The sequence below is a fragment of the Tamandua tetradactyla genome, chromosome 23 (genome assembly GCF_023851605.1).
Source record: "Tamandua tetradactyla isolate mTamTet1 chromosome 23, mTamTet1.pri, whole genome shotgun sequence".
NCBI lineage: Eukaryota > Metazoa > Chordata > Mammalia > Pilosa > Myrmecophagidae > Tamandua > Tamandua tetradactyla.
In genome coordinates this window covers 14,715,911-14,739,787 of record NC_135349.1, presented here as the reverse complement: position 1 = coordinate 14,739,787, position 23,877 = coordinate 14,715,911, and the positions used below count along the sequence as shown (strand labels likewise).

At 38.4% G+C, this 23,877-nt stretch overlaps 1 protein-coding gene across 4 annotated transcripts in view; it reads right to left on the bottom strand.

Annotated features, from left to right (window-relative positions):
* The window catches only part of AUTS2 (activator of transcription and developmental regulator AUTS2), a 1,196,629-nt gene that overhangs the window by 875,318 nt on the left and 297,434 nt on the right, over positions 1 to 23,877 (bottom strand). For all 4 annotated transcript variants that reach the window (XM_077141005.1, XM_077141006.1, XM_077141007.1 and 1 more), the window contains exon 2: positions 11,224 to 11,436. In XM_077141005.1, coding sequence (XP_076997120.1) covers positions 11,224 to 11,436 — 213 coding nt within the window. The remainder of the gene's footprint in view (positions 1 to 11,223; positions 11,437 to 23,877) is intronic.

Genomic DNA, 23,877 nt, shown 5'->3' with positions numbered 1-23,877 from the left:
TGCTGTCTTTGAGGAAGTCCTGATTTATGGTTATTGCTCCAAGATAATTAGTAACAGTGCCCCTTTCACTCACAGAAATGTCCTAGATGGGATGACAAATTATATGGGCACCTGAGTTATAAACTAAGGATCATGAGAGTTCTAAAGAAAATGCAATTGTGAAGGAAAAGATCATAAAAAGCTTCAAAGAAGTAGATATGAACTAGTCACTAAAAGACACATACAACTATTGAAGAAAGGACATGCCAAGCAAAGGGATTAGCACAGGCACAAGCAGAACAGTGTGGAGACAGTAAAGGCACTGTCCAAATAACAGCAACTACAGCTACAGCCTGATATTAATGATCAGCAGGAAGTAGGAGAGGCACAGAAAAGGTTATACTGGAGCAAGATGAGTGAGGGTGTAAAACATCCCAGTAAGGGGCTTTAATTTTGATTTAGGCTATAGAGAGCCACTGAAAATTTTTTAACAAGAGAGTACATTAGCAATGAGTGAAATAATGCTGAACTATACTAAGAATCCAAATAAGGTAAGTATAAATATTTAGTGAAAAGAGTCAACATGCTTAAATGAGCAAGGAACCCAAAGATAAAGGCACTTTGAAACACTGAAAGCAAATCTAAGTGATTTCCCATGGAAATCCAAATCCTGGCTGGGTAGACAAGCCAGCGAGAGCCATGGGAGGGGAGAGCAGAGCGAGGTGTCAGTTCACGAGTTGAAGGTGCTGCTTGAGGGCAGGTGCAGTGACGGAAAGGGAAAGAAAAAAGCAGACTGCCAGGTTTAAACAGGGGGCAGAGAAATTCAGAGTCAGAACCACGGGAAAATGCTTTTTAAACTCTTTACTCTTCCCTTTCAACATTCTAGTACATCAACTTGCCTCCATACTCCACCTGGAGAAGCCTCGGGGCAGTCCACAATAGTCCCTAAGTGTGATCCCAATATATTATTCTTCACATACAGCTATACGACTACACCCACCTTGACACCTCCTCCTATCTACCCTCCACCCCACTGCCACACTCATTTGAGAAACACAGATTTAGTATTTAAATACAGGAAAGTAAGAGGCAGGTTATGATAAATTACTGCAAGGGGGGTGCTTAAGTTTCAGAAAGTGCCGTTCAGCCTTCCAGCAATGTGCACTGGGTCCATTTCACAGCTTTAAACATTACCTGAGAGGCAGAGGCTTTTCTCATCACTCCCACTGCTTCTAAGAACAATCTGACAATAGCATTTTTAAACAAAAAATTGTTATTAACAGTCAGTCATATTCACATAATATGATAATTTCATTAGCCACTGTTCAGTAGATCATTTTGCACACATATACAGTGGACAGCATTTCTGACTTCACAGCAATGTATTAAAACGGATGCTACCTAGTGTTAACAAACCTCAGGCAATTAAGTCATGAGTGTAGGTTTTGCTACTTAAATAAAAAGTCATCTGAGAATTTTCAGTACTTGGTTTTGCAAACGAAAATAGTTCCTTTTGAACTGGTGGAACCCAAACTAGAAATTCAATACAACAATGCATTAAAATCAACAATGAAACTTTTTTTACTAACAAAGAAAACAGTTAATGGTCTTAAGTCACCACTGATTCTCACATGGGTAATGTTTTCAGATCTCCTTCATACCCGCCCCCAAATATTTCCACCAAATACCACCAGTTTTTGTAACGTGGAGGATTCATAAAACTTATAAACCTTAAGTGATCAACACCGTTGTCCACAGATGGAAGGAAAGAGTTACGTAGAACCTAAGAAAAAGAACTCCAGTCTCATATTTATTAAAAACTCATAAGTTGGGCGGGCCGCGGTGGCTCAGCGGGCAAAGTGCTTGCCTGCTATGCCGGAGGACCTCGGTTCGATTCCCGGCCCCAGCCCATGTAACAAAAACGGAGAAACAGAATACAATAAAACAAGAAAATGTTTAAAAATGTTTCCCTTTCTTCCTTCCTTCCTTCCTTCTATCCTTCCTTCCTTCTCTCTGTCTTTCCTTTAAAAAAAAAAAAAAAAAACTCATAAGTTGAAGAAATAGAAGGTCTTAAGGGGAGAAGAATACAACAAAAATATTCTACCAGAGCCTTTCTAGTAAACTTCTACAAGAAAAACACACAAAACTATTTTTAAAACATTATTTTCTTGAAACAGTATTTATAGCATTTGGTAGAAATATTCCTTTCTTGCTAAGAAAATTCAAAAAAGAACTCAATTAGTAAATTCATGACAATAATATTTATTTATTGATAAAATTAATTTCATGCAAAAAATATATAAACATAAATTTCATTCAAAAAAATGAGGATTTTTTTTAATTAAAAATTCATCATGAGTTTTACTAACAACATAATTATCTTTTCACTAAAGAAAAAAAAAAGGATAGAGAATTCAGTTACCTTTAAAGTATGGCTCTCACAGTACCTGCATGGGAATCATCTAAGGAACTTGCTGGTACACCCTGACCTCACTCAAGGGATTCGGGCTCCATAAGTCAGGAGTGATATCTGGGACTATGCATTTCAACCAGAGCTGTTCTGATGTAGGTGATCAAGACCACCCTTTGAGAAGTATTATTCTGTATGCTCCCTAGCCAGAAAATGCAGTTAATTGCTTCTCAATCTAATTAGAGCCAATCTCAGCCCCTCAGAATCATCAGAAATTAGGACCCATCCAGCTTTGTAATGCATGGCTTCAAGATGTATAACACAAGCTCTTCCTGAAAAAACACAGGTGCAAACAGTGATTACAGAATGACCCCCTACAACACCAAAACTGCAGGCAGGGACACAGGCAAGCAGACACGCTGGAGAGGTGGCAGCTTCTGCAGAGCTGTGATCAATGAATGCAGGTGATAATGTCTCAGCAGGCCACACAACAGGGCTCATCAGGCCTCCTGAAACACATGACAGCGCACACGTAGGGTTGTGAACCATTATGGCGCCTGCTCCCGTGTGTGTTTGTGAGCACCAGTGTGAGGATGTATACACCAAGGTGTCAAAAGACCCAGAGCTCCTATAAGAACTTTGTTAAATCTGTTTGATATAAAATTGTCAACACCTGTACCAATATGCAATGTTCCAGAATTCATTTAGAATACCAAAATAGGTTCTTTTAAACATCATTAGGACCCAGCAGTAGTTCAAATGCATTAAAAACAGTTGGGTCCCTGTGACAAAACAAGTCTAATGGGACTGAGGGTTAAGTACAGAAAAGGATGTGTCATCAAGGTCCCCAGAGCCTTGAGGACTCTATAACCAAAGAGAAGTCCTAGTTAAACAAAGCATATAACTGAACATGGTTTTGTCCCAGATAGTATTCACTGAAACGTCCAAAGGAAAGTTAAAGAGAATGCAGTAATATTGTGTCTATCTCCATATTCAATTTAAAAGAGCTAAAAGCACTGCCAAGAGGGCGGTTATTTCTTGTTCAGCCCAAGATTTCTCTGTGCAAAGCTATTTTAAGAATGGGCAAAAAAACAACTGGACAGAAAACATTATAGAAACTATCATCTCAGAAATGTTACTGATGGTTTTTCTTCCTTTCTTTTTTTAAATAATTCAGGCAATGGTTTTTTTGTTTTGTTTGCATGGGCAGGCTCTGGGAACCGAACCCACGTCTCCAGAATGGCAGGCGAGAATTCTGCCACTGAGCCATGGTACACTGCCCTGTTACTGATGTTTTAGCTAAGAACTCTGAAGATGAGGTATAAGTCACATTCCTGCAACTGGGGAATGGATATAGTACCTTTCCACAGGAGAATCAAGAACATCATCTATGGTCAGAGTCCAATCAAATCCACCACCTTCTCTGAATGTGCCTGGAAGCCCCAGCTGCCTACGACAGAGGGATTTCATGTGAAAAAGCTTAAGAAAAGTTAGATGCTAAGAATTTGAATATAATATTCTGAAGTTCAGATAAAATAACTATTTTCCTCTTCACAGTAACTGTCTGAACAGTTCAAAGAATGAAAGACTTAGCATAAGCTCAAGTATACTACAAGATGTTATAAATTTTAAATAATAGCCTTACATAATAATAAATGTGCAATAATAGCCTTAAATGAACATTTAAAGAAAATCATACAAAGGTGAGTCTTCAGCAGATGTTCAGACCTCCAAGCATTCTTCTAGGTTGTTTTCCCAGCCCCAGGGGTGTAGAACTGGCCTGTGGACAGTGTGTGACATTTAGGCTTGCCTCTATGTACATATCTGAATCTTCAAATGTACCTTTGGCTTTATCCCCTTGAAAAAATAACAGCAAATTGGGACTTGAGAGATGCAACAGTTCTCAAATAACATTTACCACATAGAGTTGCCTGTGCCTGCCTTAAAGCCCACCCACAATTTCATTTTCAATTAGCAGCTCCTCGAAAGGCAGTAATGAAAGCAGTTGCTAAAGAGCATTCAGATGTCACTGAAAGACTGCAAACCCAAACTGTAAATAGCACATTGTGAGTCGCCTGTCACCACCATCAACTCCCACGGGAATCTCACAGCACGTGGCTATCACTACCATCTGCTCAGCTCCCCACCAATACCACTGCAAACCATACAACCACCCACCCACTCCCACCTCCTACTCATTATCTATCATGTACAAACTTGTGCCGGAGATGGGATTGCTGTGAACAGAGATTAGAATGCAGAACGCAGGGAGGTGTACTTCATGTTCCGGAGCTGAGATTTTGCCACATGCAAATAACATTGTATCAACAGAAGAGGGAAAATTATAAAATCAAATCAGCACAAAAATGCAATTTTAAATAAAGAAAGTTCTACTCTACCTTCATCAACTACCAAAGTGCATTGATCAGCTAGACTTCGTGATGAGAAAAACCATGCTCCCTTGCTCTTCAATCACTAGTATTAAAGGAATTTATGTTAGCTAGAGTTGAAAATCATTCATGACTTCTCTTTGTTACTCTTCTAACACTATATGGGATTTAAATGGCTCTTAATAAAGTTCCACACACACATACATACAACAAATGCTTACTTTGGGATTTAGAGAAAGTTATTGTTTTATCAAACAACTGCTATAGATAACAGGATCACACAAGCTGAGTCATCACTAATTCTTTTAATTTAGTTTCTTTTCCCAATAGGTTTTGTTTGCAGGTTTTGTTTTATGAAGTGACAGTCAATGTGTTATGCCCATTTTTGACCAATATTTACTGGTTCTCATTAAAGGTTTACTATTGGCCATAGCCCTCCCAACATCTGCCTTGCCAAAATCAAACAAGGTTTATGCTCACTCCTCAACTTTCAGGATTGACGGAATATATTCCAGAAAAACAATGTACAGAATCAGGAAACCAAAAACCATAACTTCTAGAACACCAAAAATAAACTGTCATTACTTCCAAATTCCCAAGTTAAAATAAAAATAAAACCAAAATATATAACTCGCTGACATATTACTTAGTCCCTGGTTTTACCACCCAGTATCTTCCAACATAATACGAAATTATTTCCTGAACAGAGGCAAGCTGGTATTGGGGGTGTTCCTTGATAACCAGATGTCAAAAATTGGCATCTTACTCTTATTCAGGTCAATCAAGATTCTGAGAGATTATAAGCTATCTTTTTTTGTTTCCCTCCAATCTTTCCTCATATGTTTCTGTTCTTATTTATGCAGTTCAGACAAAGGGAAAAAGTGGTACACAACTTAAAATTCTAAAGAAGAAAAATATAAAGAATTTTATTTAATACCTGAGTTTGTAATTTTCACTACACATTTTTTGAAAAGTGAATGAAATCCCAATTAGCACATTAAACTCAAAATTTCAAAATATAAAGTAAAAATAATTCAACTGCAGCTCACATCTTGATAGTAGCTCAAGACACCTTCAGGCATTTAACCATTATAACAAATGTATTTATGATACGGCACATAGCAAATTTCAAATGTCTTTTCATTTCTTAAAGTACAATCCCTAATTACACTGGCGTTTCAAACACTCTCAATCCAGAAATCTATAGGCTCTAGAGTCAAGCTGGATAAATACCTATGTGATTTCTGTCTGTATTTCTACCTAAAACTAATTAGCAAATCTTCAGAATGTGGCTCAAACTGGATCTGTTCAATAAAAGATTTCCATTATAAATTCTACTATACAAGTTAATTTCCACTAGCAAAAAATGGAACAGAGAGCTCTTCAGAAAATATGTCTAAGTCCTACTGAAATAAAGAACCAGCCTCTGGTAGTAAATGCTCTCAAGAGGGAAAGTGCACCGGCAGGGACATACTGCTACACCAGACTGGATGGAAAATCAGCCGGTAGCTTAGTCACCTGGACTCTTCCATACCAATACAACTACTTACTACAAATAAGGCCAACAGGCAAAGTCAATACACAAAGTAGAGAAAACCAACCATGAATACAGCTTAAATTTTAGACTTGGCACTGGAATCAAACCCTCTTCTTCCTGGAATCAGCACATTCTTGGTATCTAAAATTTACAATGTGAACTACATATTCTCTACCAAGCACTGACTCCAGCACACTAGATGTTCAGGGACTGGAGCAAATTTTTATTCCTTACAAGCAATACCTATTCAGATAAATTTTTGTGAAAACTTTTAAATCACATAAAGCATTCCTACCCAGCCATTTTCACTAGCAAGTTCAAAGTATACTGCTACATTCCTTAAATATTTCCAAATTCCTCTATTTTCTTCTCAAATGGTAGGCTCCTATGGCTAGAAGTAATCTCAATAGATTTCCCTCTTTTTTTTATGGGACATTATAACCTTAGATGAATGGCTTTTGGGCTTATAAAACCCAGTTAGAAGGGAGATTCTGGGATTTTCCTTGATGATCCATTCTGGTGTCTTTTAGAAGAGTTCACATAACTAAAATAATGTCTCCCGTTAAATCTATTTCCTCTAGTTCAATTCACATAAGAGAGAGGAAGAACAAACTATAATCTCTATTCAGAAATATCTAATAAGACTCAATATATGAAAGTTTTCTGAACTCTCATCAGCTTTTCCTCTGTCAATTTTTAAAACCCCATTTCCCTTTCTGTTTTTTAAACTACATACTACTAAATTTTTAAGAGAGTTCCCCCATGGACCAGAAGTCAGATGTACTAAAAGAAAACTAAATTCAGGACTTGAGGAAGGGTTCCTTTTCCCAAAGTGCCTCTGAGGAAGTAAAAATTTAGCTAAGTAGTCTTGGCAACATGTGACTGCATTGTGTACTTCAGTGATTTCACGGTGACTCAGCCTTCCAATTAGAGAATAAAGCTCCTTACAGAGGACCTGTACAACCTCTGTTTGATTTTCCATCCCCAACTATGGGGTAGGGGAGAGAACCCCACCATATCCTTATTAGCATAAGCTAAAACTTTTTACATAATGTCTAAGAGCGCACATCATGAACAAATAGTTTCCGTGTAGGACAAATAAAAGTCTAGGGAGGTGAGAAAGAGGCACTATTTTGTATGACAGTTAATTTGCTCCTTTCTCCATCTTTTTTTTTTTTTAACTCCTTTGGGAATTAGGGAGATGTTCAAATTTACCACATAAAAAAAAGTGCAACGATTTTCCAAGACAGTGGCTAGCTCAGCACTTCCTAAGCCAGTATGTATTTATACGTAGAAACATAATCCAACAAATAAGCTCCACTGGGGTAGTTAAGTGTCAATAAAAATCTCTCATTTGACAGTATGGAACAACATCCCTAGAACTGAGGCTTTATAATCAGTAAAGAGTGAAAAAGTGATTTGGTTTTAGAATTCCACCTCTCTTTTATAAAAGTATATAATTGCACTCACAGTAAAAGGATTAGTTGCCTTCAATGGAGTTTCAGAAGAAAAAATCCTATTACATCCTCCCCACTAAGGAGTAACATCTTCCCCTAATTACAGGAAAGCTGTACATTAAGTTGCCTGCTTAGGAAGTGCCATTTTCTAATAAGATACAAACCTAATCCACTCTCACAAAGTTAGAAATAAAAACTAAGTTCTTACCTCCTACTATAGCCCTTATTACTATAGTTCTGCTGATTTTAATTCCCTCAACAAGAGACACTAGACAACAATCCATTAATTTAGAAACTCTCAAGGGCCACCCTCATCTCACTGACCCCTCCCAGCTAAAACGGTCAGATTCAGTTGCTTTTCTGATACAGACAAGGGCAGGAGAAAAGGCAACGTGACATATATTGATGTCTAAAATGATAGGAAAGCAATCACAAATATTCTTAGGACAAGTTTTTTAACATCTTCTCGGGCCACTAAATACTCACGTGTCACCTTTCACCAATGCTCACAAAACAGATGGCACTGACATACAACTGACTGTGCCTGTCCCTGCCACGATGAAGTCCTCGTTTATCCCTCACATCTTTAAAGGGTGTCACACAGCCTATCAATTACAGGCTCCGAAACAAAATTACCTTCAGAACTAGGGACTTCCTCAAAGACTTCTACAGAACTGTACTTTGTGTAGTTCACAAATTTAAAAAATCATGGAACTCAAAGGGATAAGAGACTTGAAAAATTTTCTAGTCTAATCCCCTCATAGGACAAATGGGCAACACCAGACAATGATTTGTTCAGGGTTTCATAATAGTACATGTGATTCCAGGAATATTGCAAATGAAAAACAGTATGGCCTTATCTCAAATATCAACTTCTGCTTCCCTTCCTACTAGAAATATGACATTTCATTTGAAGAATATATTTTGGCATCAAAAACATTACTTGTTTTTAAAAACTTCACATAGGCCAAAGATACACAGGGCTTTTAAAACCTTCACAAAGGCCAAAGGTGTTCTTTCTTTCTCCATAATTCATAAGGAATACATCAAAATAATTGGCTTTTCAAATATTTTCCCTGTAACAGGTATGGCTTTGGTTTCAAATACCATTAGTTAGTACCAAAAAGTTGGCTCTTAGGACCAAAAACTACTCCAACTCCAGACACAGAGGGGACAGTCTTTCTCATACATATATGATTATATATATAATCATAACCTCTCTCGCCTGAGGATCTTGAAACCCTTTGAGTTTCACAAAGTAGACAGAAGAATTCTGAAGACAGAGAAAAGTCAATCTGGTGTGCAAAAAGACAGATTGAGTGATAAGGCCCCCAAAGTCTAGAGTTGATTCATAAGTAACTCCGGTTTCTTGTGTGAAGGGTAAGGAGCCTTCCTCCCAGCCTGCTGGGGTATGGCCTGCAGGAGAGGTGGTGGTTATGCTGCAACCTCTCTCCACCGGGTGCTCTCCCATATCTCACACAGAGAGGCATGAGCTCCATACTGAGTCACAAATCACAGGAACATCACCTTTTGTAGAACCAATACCTTCTTCCACCCCTTTTGTCATCCCTGTCACCCTGTACTCCTCCTCCTAAATATCTTCATTCAAATTTGGTACCTACAAAATTTCCAGCTCATCCTTTACTCCCTGAATTTGGGAGTTTATCTTGTTTCTTCTTGGGCCTTTATAGGCCATTTCTATGACCAGAATCATTTCCTCTGACCAAACTCTTCATAGAATTTCTAGAAATACTTGTCAATTCTCTCCATTCTCTGACCTGGAATTCTCTCTCTTCTTGTCCAATCTTTTTCACAGACAAAGGAGGAAGAACACACAAGGGAAACAGAGAAAGCTCTGGGGCCAGAAAGTTCTAGGTATAAACTCTGCCTCTGTCTCCCATTGCTAAGTGGCCTCAGACAAGTCACTCTCTCTGATCCCTACTTTACACATCTGTAAAGTAAACATAATATTACCTACTAGTTAAGGTTGCTGTAAGGGTTACAAGTTATACAAATCCCTTTGTCAAATGACTAACATAGTATGCATTAAATATATGTTAATAATTCTATGATAATTTCAATCTGGCATTTCAGGACATGTGTGTACCATCAGAAACACTCTCCTGAGTGTCCAATTGGCCTGGGATCCTTCCGAGTCTATGCTGAAAACCATCACAGTAAATGTTTTCCAAATGGAATATTCTTTCATTATTTATCAAGTTGAACTCTAACACAGAACTGCTCACTAGATATTACTAAGGATTTTGGCTCTTCCACACTTCACTAGAAATCATCACCAAATACACACTTCGATGTTTTATGAGTAATTTCCAAACCAGGCTGATCATTAGCAAATGGAAAATTTTCTAAAACTACAAATTCCAAAGGCTTACCCCCTAGAGATTCTGGTTTAATAGGTAGGGGCTAGAAATTTGTGTTTGGTAAGGCTCATGATATGATCCTAACAATCTGTGAGGTTTTAAAACCACTGTTTTGAATGATTCCAACTCTCGCCCCTATTCAGTGAAACATCTGCAAACTAGACATTATCGTCTCAGCTTCTAATTAGCAGCACCTGGTTTGTGAACCACACTTCCTTTGCTTCCTTAAAGTGGTAGTCAATCCCACCCAATTGCCCTCCTAAAAATAAACAAAACACACCCAGGAGAAAGGTACCCCAGCAGGCACTTAACCCTTCAGATTTGTGCAGAAAAATTGTTGTAAATAGCTTCATTTCTCTTTATTAAGCCCCCTTATATGAGGATTTCCACAGGTAGAAAGGCTCACGAAATGCCAAGACTATTTTCTTAAGGATCATTGAACCCTAATTATTAACAAACCAGTAAGCCCCTTTCATACAATCAGCAGGTCACAAAAGTAGTCTTGAATTAAGGGATATGGTGAACAACTAAAGCACCACAAGGCAAATTCATTTTTCTGCCACTCCTCACCTGCACGTCACAATAGCAGAGATTCCCGAGAAAATATGTATCTTAAGCACTGCTCACACATAGACAACTATTTTTAGCACTGCAGTACCTTGAGATACACAATGAATGTGATCAAACCCGCCGGTACTATTTGTTCAAATTACGAAGGTCTCTCCTCTACAAGCCAGTCTATCTCGACAATCATGAAGACCTCAGCATGCCCTAAAACTCAGTAGCACCAGCATCACACTTTTGTTACACAAAGCATGGCAGATTGAAAGGGTCCCACGCTGAAGTTTCAATTCACAATTTAAAAAACTGTGAAATGTGCCTGTATATTCAATTAGGCCAATATATTCAGAAACTACAAGCAAGCTCTCCAAGACAGTCAACTCCAGTGTAACACCAAGGATATCTTCTTCACCTGTTGGGAAGAACCACAGAGGAGCAGACACCTAAAGAAGGGATCCTGCAGCCATAGGAAACAAAACAAAGCAAAACGAAACCCATGCTTCCTCACCTGTCTGAGTCCCTTGGGCATTTTCTTTCTTTTCCCAAGGTGCTGGCAGAGATTGCGGTCATTTTCTCGATCTGAGCTGTAGTGGTGTGGGTGGCTGAGTCTGCTCTTCTTTGAGTGAAAGGACAAGCCGTTGGTAAGTGCTTCTCGTTTCTTCTTGGTCAGAGGGGTCTGGCGTTTCTCCACACGTTCCTGAGGCTTAAGTGCTACATCTTTCTGTAGAAAAAAAGAGAAGGAAAGGAAGCAGCAATTATACAAATATCTAGGCTCAGGCCCAAAATATAGGATAAATTGAGTAACAAGAGGGGGAAAAAAGTGGGGGGGGGGGGGAACTGGGGGAAGGGGTATAATAGGACACAAGACTACCTGAAAGTAAGAAACATTTTCCTGAATCTCTCAGGCCACTATTCTTATTAGGCAGAAAACTCGACAAAGCACAAAATACCTGCCAACTAAAGTGATTTCCCTGTTGCCTTGGACAGTGGCCCTCTGATTCTATACTAAGTCCAGCACATAATGATATTCCCTGGAGGCTCAATACACTCATCTCCCAAATTGGTACATCAATCATATTTCAGAAAAGGAATGCTAAGTGCATGCTTGATTCAAAAGAAATAGCACAAGACTGAACATACAAGGGCCAAGGGGATGTGAGCCAGCAAGAAAGAAACTGTCAATTCATATGATTCAAATGTTTCCTTAATGCATTATCTTTTTACCACATGTTCCTCTGAGCATGCTTAATTTCTATCTTCTTGCAAACCATAACAACAATATTATTGCCAAGATCAACAGTAACATTTCATTTATTCCTATATGTGGTTATGGGGGGAAGGGTAGGAAATGGGTAATGGATGTCCTGGAATGGGGAGCAGCATCTTTGGAAACTCTGGGACCTAGTATAGTCCTGTGCCTGTAATCAGCTCAGGATATATGGACATAAAGAAGGCCTAGGCTCAAATCCTGGCACTGACGTTATTCCTTACAAGACTTAGAGTCTCTGAATCTGAGTCCAAGTGCAAAATGGGCAGCTGTCCTTTGCAAACATCAAATGACCTGACACAAAAATGTCTTTTAAACACTAAAAAATGTTATACTCAGTAAGTGCTAAAATAAAAATGATTTTGCACACAGTTATTTGTAAATGAGTGGACATGATCCTTTTTAACAATGCTCCTTCATTGAGCCTCATCCCAGCAGAGGGTGTTCTCAGTTTCTACGGTCCTAAATGTATATTTAAAAATAAAACCAGGACTTCCTGGAAGATGGCGGCTTAGTAAGACGCGCGGATCTTAGTTTCTTCTCCAGGACACCTACTAGGGGAGTAGAAACGATACAGAAAGCGCCCAAAGCCACAACAGAGATAAAAAAGACAGCGTACCCCATCCTGGAACGGCTGGCTGGCTGAGAGAAGCAGCTCGGGTGAGATCGCCGAGGCGCGCGGGCCTTACCAGGCGGGGTGGCAAGCGGCCGGAGTTACTCCCTTCCCCCTTCCCGGGCCGGCTGGGAGAATTGGAGAGGCGGTCCCTTGAAACAAAGACGGCTGGCGCCCACACCACGCGCAGCCCCCGGACCAACTGAGAGAATTGGATCGGAAACCCCCAGGCCGCAGAGAACGGTGACGGGTGGGGGAGGCCCCTTCCAAACCCGTGACTCCCGGGGAACGTGCACTCTCTCGGGCGGGCCGCTGCCGCTGGCGCCCTCCCGCCACGCTTGTTGCCCAGGGCCGACTAGGAAATTCGGACGGGCTCTTTCCCTGGCTGCGGCGACCAGCAACCCTCCCTGCGTTCGGACCCCGGGCCGGCTCAAGCCGTTTCGGCTAGCGAACCCCCAGGACGGCGAGAGTTTTCCAAAGTTTAAGGTCCCACAGCACCTTTTACTGGTGGGACCCGCAGACAAACGGGTGCCACGAGCGCCACCTACTGGGCAGGATAAGAAAAACAGAACCCAGAGATTTCACAGAAAAATATTACAACCTTGCTGGGTCCAACACCAAGAGAAATCTGAATAAATGCCCAGACGCCAGCAGCAGAAGATAACTGTCCACGCTCAAAAGATTGAGAATATGGCTCAGTCAAAGGAACAAACCAATAGCTCAAATGAGACACAAGAGCTGAGACAACTAATGCTGAATATACGAACAGAAATGGAAAACCTCTTCAAAAATGAAATCGATAAATTGAGGGAGGACATGAAGAGGACATGGGCTGAACATAAAGAAGAAATAGAAAAACTGAAAAAACAAATCGCAGAACTTATGGAAGTGAAAGATAAAGTAGCAAACATAGAAAAAATAATGGATAGCTACAATGATAGACTTAAAGAGACAGAAGATAGAATTAGTGATTTGGAGGATGGAACATCTGAATTCCAAAAAGAAACAGAAACTATAGGGAAAAGAATGGAAAAATTTGAACAGGGTATCAGGGAACTCAAGGACAATATGAACCGCACAAATATACGTGTTGTGGGTGTCCCAGAAGGAGAAGAGAAGGGAAAAGGAGGAGAAAAACTAATGGAAGAAATTATCACTGAAAATTTCCCAACTCTTATGAAAGACCTAAAATTACAGATCCAAGAAGTGCAGCGCACCCCAAAGAGATTAGACCCAAATAGGCGTTCTCCAAGACACTTACTAGTTAGAATGTCAGAGGTCAAAGAGAAAGAGAAGATCTTGAAAGCAGCAAGAGAAAAACAATCCATTACATACAAGGGAAACCCAATAAGATTTTGTGTAGATTTCTCAGCAGAAACCATGGAAGCTAGAAGACAGTGGGATGATATATTTAAAATACTAAAAGAGAAAAACTGCCAACCAAGACTCCTATATCCAGCAAAATTATCCTTCAAAAATGAGGGAGAAATTAAAACATTCTCAGACAAAAAGTCACTGAAAGAATTTGTGACCAAGAGACCAGCTCTGCAAGAAATACTAAAGGGAGCACTAGAGTCAGATACAAAAAGACAGAAGAGAGAGATATGGAAAAGAGTGTAGAAAGAAGGAAAATCAGATATGATATATATAATACAAAAGGCAAAATGTTAGAGGAAAATATTATCCAAACAGTAATAACACTAAATGTCAATGGACTGAATTCCCCAATCAAAAGACATAGATTGGCAGAATGGATTAAAAAACAGGATCCTTCTATATGCTGTCTACAGGAAACACATCTTAGACCCAAAGATAAACATAGGTTGAAAGTGAAAGGTTGGGAAAAGATATTTCATGCAAATAACAACCAGAAAAGAGCAGGAGTGGCTATACTAATATCCAACAAATTAGACTTCAAATGTAAAACAGTTAAAAGAGACAAAGAAGGACACTATATACTAATAAAAGGAACAATTAAACAAGAAGACATAACAATCATAAATATTTACGCACCGAATCAGAATGCCCCAAAATACGTGAGGAATATACTGCAAACATTGAAAAGGGAAATAGACTCATATACCATAATAGTTGGAGACTTCAACTCACCACTCTCATCAAGGGACAGAACATCTAGACAGAGGATCAACAAAGAAATAGAGAATCTGAATATTACTATAAATGAACTAGACTTAATAGACATTTATAGGACATTACATCCCACAACAGCAGGATACACCTTTTTCTCAAGTGCTCATGGATCATTCTCAAAGATAGACCATATGCTGGGTCACAAAGCAAGTCTTAACAAATTTAAAAAGATTGAAATCTTACACAACACTTTCTCGGACCATAAAGGAATGATGTTGGAAATCAATAATAGGCAGAGTGCCAGAAAATTCACAAATACGTGGAGGCTCAACAACACACTCCTAAACAACGACTGGGTCAAAGAAGAAATTGCAAGGGAAATTAGCAAATACCTCGAGGCGAATGAAAATGAAAACACAACATATCAAAACTTATGGGACGCAGCAAAGGCAGTGCTAAGAGGGAAATTTATTGCTCTAAATGCCTATATCAGAAAAGAAGAAAAGGCAAAAATTCAGGAATTAACTATCCATTTGGAAGAACTGGAGAAAGAACAGCAAGCTAACCCCAAAGCAAGCAAAAGGAAAGAAATAACAAAGATTAGAGCACAAATAAATGAAATTGAAAACATGAAAACAATAGAGAATATCAATAAGGCCAGAAGTTGGTTCTATGAGAAAATCAATAAGATTGATGGGCCCTTAGCAAGATTGACAAAAAGAAGAAGAGAGAGGATGCAAATAAATAAGATCAGAAATGGAAGAGGAGACATAACTACTGACCTCACAGAAATAAAGGAGGTAATAACAGGATACTATGAACAACTTTACGCTAATAAATACAACAATTTAGAGGAAATGGACGGGTTCCTGGAAAGACATGAACAACCAACTTTGACTCAAGAAGACAAAGATGACCTCAACAAACCAATCACAAGTAAAGAAATTGAATTAGTCATTCAAAAGCTTCCTAAAAAGAAAAGTCCAGGACCAGATGGCTTCACATGTGAATTCTACCAAACGTTCCAGAAAGAATTAGTACCAATTCTCTTCAAACTCTTCAAAAAAATCGAAGTGGAGGGAAAACTACCTAATTCATTCTATGAAGCCAACATCACCCTCATACCAAAACCAGGCAAAGATATTACAAAAAAAGAAAACTACAGACCAATCTCTCTAATGAATACAGATGCAAAAATCCTCAATAAAATTCTAGCAAATCGTATCCAACAGCACATTAAAAGAATTATACATCATGACCAAGTAGGATTCATCCCAGGTATGCAAGGATGGTTCAACATAAGAAAATCAATTAATGTAATACACCATATCAACAAATCAAAGCAGAAAAATCACATGATCATCTCAATTGATGCAGAGAAGGCATTCGACAAGATTCAACATCCTGTCCTGTTGAAAACACTTCAAAAGATAGGAATACAAGGGAACTTCCTTAAAATGATAGAGGGAATATATGAAAAACCCACAGCTAATATCATCCTCAATGGGGAAAAATTGAAAACTTTCCCCCTAAGATCAGGAACAAGACAAGGATGTCCACTATCACCACTATTATTCAACATTGTGTTGGAGGTTCTAGCCAGAGCAATTAGACAAGAAAAAGAAATACAAGGCATCAAAATTGGAAAGGAAGAAGTAAAACTATCACTGTTTGCAGACGATATGATACTATACGTAGAAAACCCGGAAAAATCCACAACAAAACTACTAGAGCTAATAAATGAGTACAGCAAAGTAGCAGGTTACAAGATCAACATTCAAAAATCTGTAGCATTTCTATACACTAGTAATGAACAAGCTGAGGGGGAAATCAAGAAACGAATCCCATTTACAATTGCAACTAAAAGAATAAAATACCTAGGAATAAATTTAACTAAAGAGACAAAAAACCTATATAAAGAAAACTACAAAAAACTGCTAAAAGAAATCACAGAAGACCTAAATAGATGGAAGGGCATACCGTGTTCATGGATTGGAAGACTAAATATAGTTAAGATGTCAATCCTACCTAAATTGATTTACACATTCAATGCAATACCAATCAAAATCCCAACAACTTATTTTTCAGAAATAGAAAAACCAATAAGCAAATTTATCTGGAAGGGCAGGGTGCCCCGAATTGCTAAAAACATCTTGAGGAAAAAAAACGAGGCTGGAGGTCTCGCGCTGCCTGACTTTAAGGCATATTATGAAGCCACAGTGGTCAAAACAGCATGGTATTGGCATAAAGATAGATATATCGACCAATGGAATCGAATAGAGTGCTCAGATATAGACCCTCTCATCTATGGACATTTGATCTTTGATAAGGCAGTCAAGCCAACTCACCTGGGACAGAGCAGTCTCTTCAATAAATGGTGCCTAGAGAACTGGATATCCATATGCAAAAGAATGAAAGAAGACCCATCTCTCACACCCTATACAAAAGTTAACTCAAAATGGATCAAAGATCTAAACATTAGGTCTAAGACCATAAAACAGTTAGAGGAAAATGTTGGGAGATATCTTATGGATCTTACAACTGGAGGCGGTTTTATGGACCTTAAACCTAAAGCAAGAACACTGAAGAAGGAAATAAATAAATGGGAGCTCCTCAAAATTAAACACTTTTGTGCATCAGAGAACTTCATCAAGAAAGTAGAAAGACAGCCTACACAATGGGAGACAATATTTGGAAACGACATATCAGATAAAGGTCTAGTATCCAGAATTTATAAAGAGATTATTCAACTCAACAACAAAAAGACAGCCAACCCAATTACAAAATGGGAAAAAGACTTAAACAGACACCTACCAGAAGAAGAAATACGGATGGCCAAGAGGCACATGAAGAGATGCTCAATGTCCCTGGCCATTAGAGAAATGCAAATCAAAACCACAATGAGATATCATCTCACACCCACCAGAATGGCCATTATCAACAAAACAGAAAATGACAAGTGCTGGAGAGGATGCGGAGAAAGAGGCACACTTATCCACTGTTGGTGGGAATGTCAAAGGGTGCAACCACTGTGGAAGGCAGTTTGGCGGTTCCTCAAAAAGCTGAATATAGAATTGCCATACGACCCAGCAATACCATTGCTAGGTATCTACTCAAAGGACTTAAGGGCAAAGACACAAACGGACATTTGCACACCAATGTTTATAGCAGCATTATTTACAATTGCAAAGAGATGGAAACAGCCAAAATCTCCATCAACAGAAGAGTGGCTAAACAAACTGTGGTATATACATACGATGGAATATTATGCAGCTTTAAGACAAGATAAACTTATGAACCATGTAATAACATGGATGGACATAGAGAATATTATGCTGAGTGAATCCAGCCAAAAACTAAAGGATAAATACTGTATGGTCCCACTGATGTGAACGGACATTCGAGAATAAACTTGAAATATGTCATTGGTAACAGAGTTCAGCAGGAGTTAGAAACAGGGTAAGACAATGGGTAATTGAAGCTGAAGGGATACAGACTGTGCAACAGGACTAGATACAAAAACTCAAAAATGGACAGCACAATAATACCTAATTGTAAAGTAATCATGTTAAAATACTGAATGAAGCTGCATCTGAGCTATAGGGTTTTTTTTGTTTTTGTTTGCTTGTTGGTTTGTTTGTTGTTGTTGTTTTTTACTATTACTACTACTTTTATTTCTTTTCTTTATATTAACATTTTATATCTTTTTCTGTTGTGTTGCTAGTTCCTCTAAACCGATGCAAATGTACCAAGAAACAATGATCATGCATCTATGTGATGATGTTAAAAATTACTGAGTGCATATGTAGAATGGTATGATTTCTAAATGTTGTGTAAATTTCTTTTTTTTTTTTTTTTCCGTTAATAAAAAAGAACTTCATCAAGAAAGTAGAAAGACAGCCTTCACAATGGGAGACAATATTTGGAAATGATATATCAGATAAAGGTCTAGTATCCAGAATTTATAAAGAGATTGTTCATCTCAACAACAAAAAGACAGCCAACCCAATTACAAAATGGGAAAAAGACTTGAACAGACACCTCTCAGAAGAGGAAATACGGATGGCCGAGAGGCACATGAAGAGATGCTCAATGTCCCTGGCCATTAGAGAAATGCAAATCAAAACCACAATGAGATATCATCTCACACCCACCAGAATGGCCATTATCAACAAAACAGAAAATGACAAGTGCTGGAGAGGATGCGGAGAAAGAGGCACACTTATCCACTGTTGGTGGGAATGTCAAAGGGTGCAACCACTGTGGAAGGCAGTTTGGCGGTTCCTCAAAAAGCTGAATATAGAACTGCCATACGACCCAGCAATACCATTGCTAGGTATCTACTCAAAGGACTTAAGGGCAAAGACACAAACGGACATTTGCACACCAATGTTTATAGCAGCGTTATTTACAATTGCAAAGAGATGGAAACAGCCAAAATCTCCATCAACAGAAGAGTGGCTAAACAAACTGTGGTATATACATACGATGGAATATTATGCAGCTTTAAGACAAGATAAACTTATGAACCATGTAATAACATGGATGGACATAGAGAATATTATGCTGAGTGAATCCAGCCAAAAACTAAAGGACAAATACTGTATGGTCCCACTGATGTGAACGGACATTCGAGAATAAACTTGAAATATGTCATTGGTAACAGAGTTCAGCAGGAGTTAGAAACAGGGTAAGACAATGGGTAATTGAAGCTGAAGGGATACAGACTGTGCAACAGGACTAGATACAAAAACTCAAAAATGGACAGCACAATAATACCTAATTGTAAAGTAATCATGTTAAAACACTGAATGAAGCTGCATCTGAGCTATAGGTTTTTGTTTTGTTTTGTGTTGTTTTGTTTTGATTTTACTATTATTACTTTTATTTTTTTCTCTATATTAACATTCTATATCTTTTTCGGTTATGTTGCTAGTTCTTCTAAACCAATGCAAATGTACTAAGAAATGATGATCATGCATCTATGTGATGATGTTAAGAATTAATGATTGCATGTGTAGAATGGTATGATCTCTAAATGTTGGGTTAATTTCTTTTTTTCCGTTAATTAAAAAAAAAAAAAAAAAGAGAAGGGATAATTGGAGATGAAGGGATACAGACTGTACAACGGGACTGGATATAAAAACTCAGAAATGGACAGCACAATACTACCCAATTGTAATGCAATTATGTTAAAACACTGAATGAAGCTGCATGTGAGGTATAGGTTTTTTGTTTTTGTTTTTTTTTGTTTTCTTTCTTTCTATTATTGTTTTAATTCTTATTCTGTTGTCTTTTTATTTCTTTTTCTAAATCGATGCAAATGTACTAAGAAATGATGAATATGCAACTATGTGATGTTATTAAGAATTACTGATTGTACATGTAGACTGGAATGATTTCTAATTGTTTTGTTAATTCTTTTTTTAATTAATAAAAAAAAAATAAAAATAAAAAAAATAAATAAAACCAAAATAAAATTTTTCTTTTAGCCATTTCTCCTCCTCAAAATATCACTCTCTCTTTCCTCCCTTTCATATCCAATATTCTCAAGACAGTTATCTGTTCTACTACTTCTTAATATCCAGCACTCTCCCCACTTGCCATACAGATATCAATCCCCAAATCAGCCACAGCTGTTTGTTCAGGACCCTGGGCTTTTACAACTGCTTAGCCTTGGCCTCAAAACCTCTTCCTTCCACATTCCCTCCTCTGTCTCCTTCAAGGACTCTTGGGCTCCTTCCATTGCAAACAGTGCTTTTGCTTTACTGTTCTCAGGTATTCACTCATTCAACAAATAGTTTTTATGCACCCAGTATGTTTCAAGTACATACTTAACACTGTGCTATAGCAACTGGAAACATAAATGTGTAAGAAAAGAACCCCCACCATCATGGGGTTGATTTTAGGGCACAAATGATAATCAGATCATATAAATACATAATCACAAACTGAACTTCTCTAAAGGAAAATCAATTATCTTTAAAAAAAAAAAAAAAACCCTTTTCTAAAGGTGCCAAAACTGGGGGAAATTATTTGGTGCAGGGGAGGGAGCTGGAGCTGAGAAATTTGCTGCCACCTGACCTAGATCTAAGTCTGAGCAGAGCAAACAGCTTATACAAAGGCCCTGAGGCAGCTCGGTAGCATGCTCTTTGAAAGAATGTAAAAGGCAGCAGGGATTAAATATCATTCATCCCAGTAACCCCAGTACTTCTAACACAGAGTCAGGCAGATAGTAGTGGTTGATATATGCCTGCTAAATAAATGAATAATTATGAAAACTGGGCAAACATCTCAAAACCAACATCACAGAATAATTATGGCTCCCAAACCTATAAAACACAATAGCGATTTAATAATATGCCAAGATGACTCAAACTGTGAAGCAAGTCAGAAAAGCTGATAGAAACAGGAAACCAAAGAACCTAGCAGGCACTGCGGGTACACGTGAACCATCAGAACAAACAGAAAGAAGCCCCTAAAAAGGGAAAGGCCTTATTTTTGAGAAAGAAGATATAAAAGATGACAATTTTACAAGGCAAAGGAGTAGTTTCTGGTCTAACCTCCAGCTGTTACTGCTACCAACTCTTTACCCTCTATACTGGAGAGGCAGCTTCCCCCAGGCAATGAGGAAGTGGCACAGTGTTTTAAGGAACAAGCTGAGATCAAAGGAAATATACACAGTAATTAGTTCCACAGTCCCCAGAGCTTGCCCACCATGCCAACTACTTGGGGAATGTTCAATGAATGTCTGCTGAATTGAATTCCTTTGTCCCGTGTCCACTACTATCATTGGCTACATGAGACATCTGCTCAGCTCAAAATATTCTGTTGTTTCAGCCTAACATTTAATGAAATAAAAATTAGGAAAAGACCCTCAGGAATAATGGCAACGCTAGCAGAAGTCGCCAAGTGAGTGCCATCGTGGACTGCTGCTGTATAATATGATTAAATTGGACCACTTCTAAGGGTAATATATAAACTCCCCATAGGGTAAAAAAATCTTTCTTTTGTCACGCAACCCACCTACTGCCCTGAATCATATGCATGTAGAGTATCAGATTAATAAACAAATGATATTCAATAATGTACCAACTGTGCTTTTAAAAGAATTATGCCATTCTCTTTGGAAACCAAATCTTCTTTCATACTGAAAATGCCTCCAAAGTATACTGAAAATTATGTGCAATTCCATACAAATGTGAATTAATATTTATGAGAGTATAGTACAATTTTTTCCAAATCCATTCTATTTTCACGTAGCATATTAATCAAGGAATTCTTGCTACACTGCAGAACAGCTACACAGAGCAAACGGACCCCATGCCGTGACATTAGCTTGTAAGAGACCTGCCAAAGTCTTAGCAGCAGTAGTACAATCATCTTAGCTCCGATTAATAATAAGGTTTTCAACTCTGGAGGATTTGTGGGGGGAAGAGGGGAAGAGAGAGAAGATCAAAGTGTGGGTAGAGGGGATGTCTAAGTAGGAGGAATGATCTTTTTATTTTTCTACTTTTTTTGGCATGGGCAGGCACCGGGAATCAAACCTGGGTCCCCAGCATGGCAGGTGAGAACTCTGCCACTGAGCCACCATTGCCTGCCCCTTTTTATTTTTTTTTATGTGTCTCCCTACCTATATGTATTTCTGAATACACACACACACACACACACACACACACACAGATATGTGATATGTCGATCACAGCGAATTTTGTTCATAACTTTTTGTTTGTTTCTTGGGTGCCTGGGCCCAGGAATCGAACCTGGGTCTCAGGCATGGCAGGCAAGAATTCTATCACTGAACTAACCCATGTACCCAGAGAAGATAAAAAGTTTTCATTATATAAGAGGCTTATATTTTCAGACTAGTGATTATCTTTATTCTTTCAAAGCTACAGCTTTATTTACAAATGACTATACAGACCTATTGGAACAAATTTTTAATAAGTCAAGCCACTGTGTTTGCTCATTCGCTCTTATAAACATTTACTGACTGCTTACTATGTATAAAGCAAAATAATCATTTAGCTTCTCATTGAGTGCTTGTGGGGATGGAGAGAGATGAAAAAAACTGTCCGCTAAAAACAATGAGAATCAAAGAGTTTAGATTGATTACAAACTACTCACCTTTTAAACATTCTGAACACTTGTGCACAAGATTACACTCACTGTATGTGCGCAGATAGATCCACCTACCAACCAAGCAGTGGCAACTACTTTTCAAGAATTCCCTTAGAGAAACCTGGGCAGGTTCAGTAGTACTGCTACAATATGGGGAGGGAAACTGTCTGGTTTATAAAATAGTTTGTTGGAATCAATTAATGACAATTTTCAAAGGTCTGGTGATTCATTTGTCTGCCATGATCTAGGTTAGGGGTTCCCAAGGAAAGGTACACACCATAATTACCTGCAATGCTTTTTAAAAAAAGATGACTATGCCTTGTATTCTGCAAAGGAAGCATTTAACAAACAAACCCTGGGAAGGAAAATGGAAGGGGACAGAAGGGTAAGGAAGAAATAAGGAAAAAATGTTCTAAGTCATTCATTTAACAGTCATTAAAAGAAGCAACAAAGCAAGAAAGCCAGCTAGCCCCTCAAAGGAAGGCTGGCTATGAGGTAAAAAGATTTAGATATATTTGTTGGCAATAGAGGGGGTAAGTGCACAAGCTGTGCACAACATATGGGAATAGGTTTCGTGAATGGTTGAAATTATATGATTTTAGGTCATTGATGATAGAGGGCAGGGTCATAGCAGCACATATACTGAGAGGCTCTGAAATTAACCAAAGCAATTTCCTTCAGCATCCAGTCTTCTTCAAAATAGGTGATCTTAATTTTGACTTTCCCTTCTCCCAAATTACTGTCTTCTAACAAATGTTTCCTCTGCCACTCTCAGATTTCAAAATGAGATGGTTCTGTGTTGGGCAAATTAGGGAGAGCAATAAATTGTAGATGAAACACTGTGTGGTCTGCAAGGCTTCATTTGCTGATTACAGGTGAAGCCAGAGACAATAGAAAACGAGAGCACAATTTGCCTTCCTTGCATGAAATGGGTTTTAGAAAGACAGTCTCCATCTGATTTCTCAAACCAAACTCATCTGAGGCTACCATTATCACTTAGAAAACATCTGTGGCTTGTGTGTCTACATGTGCCTGCATGTGCATATTTGTGTGAGAAGGATGCAATTTAC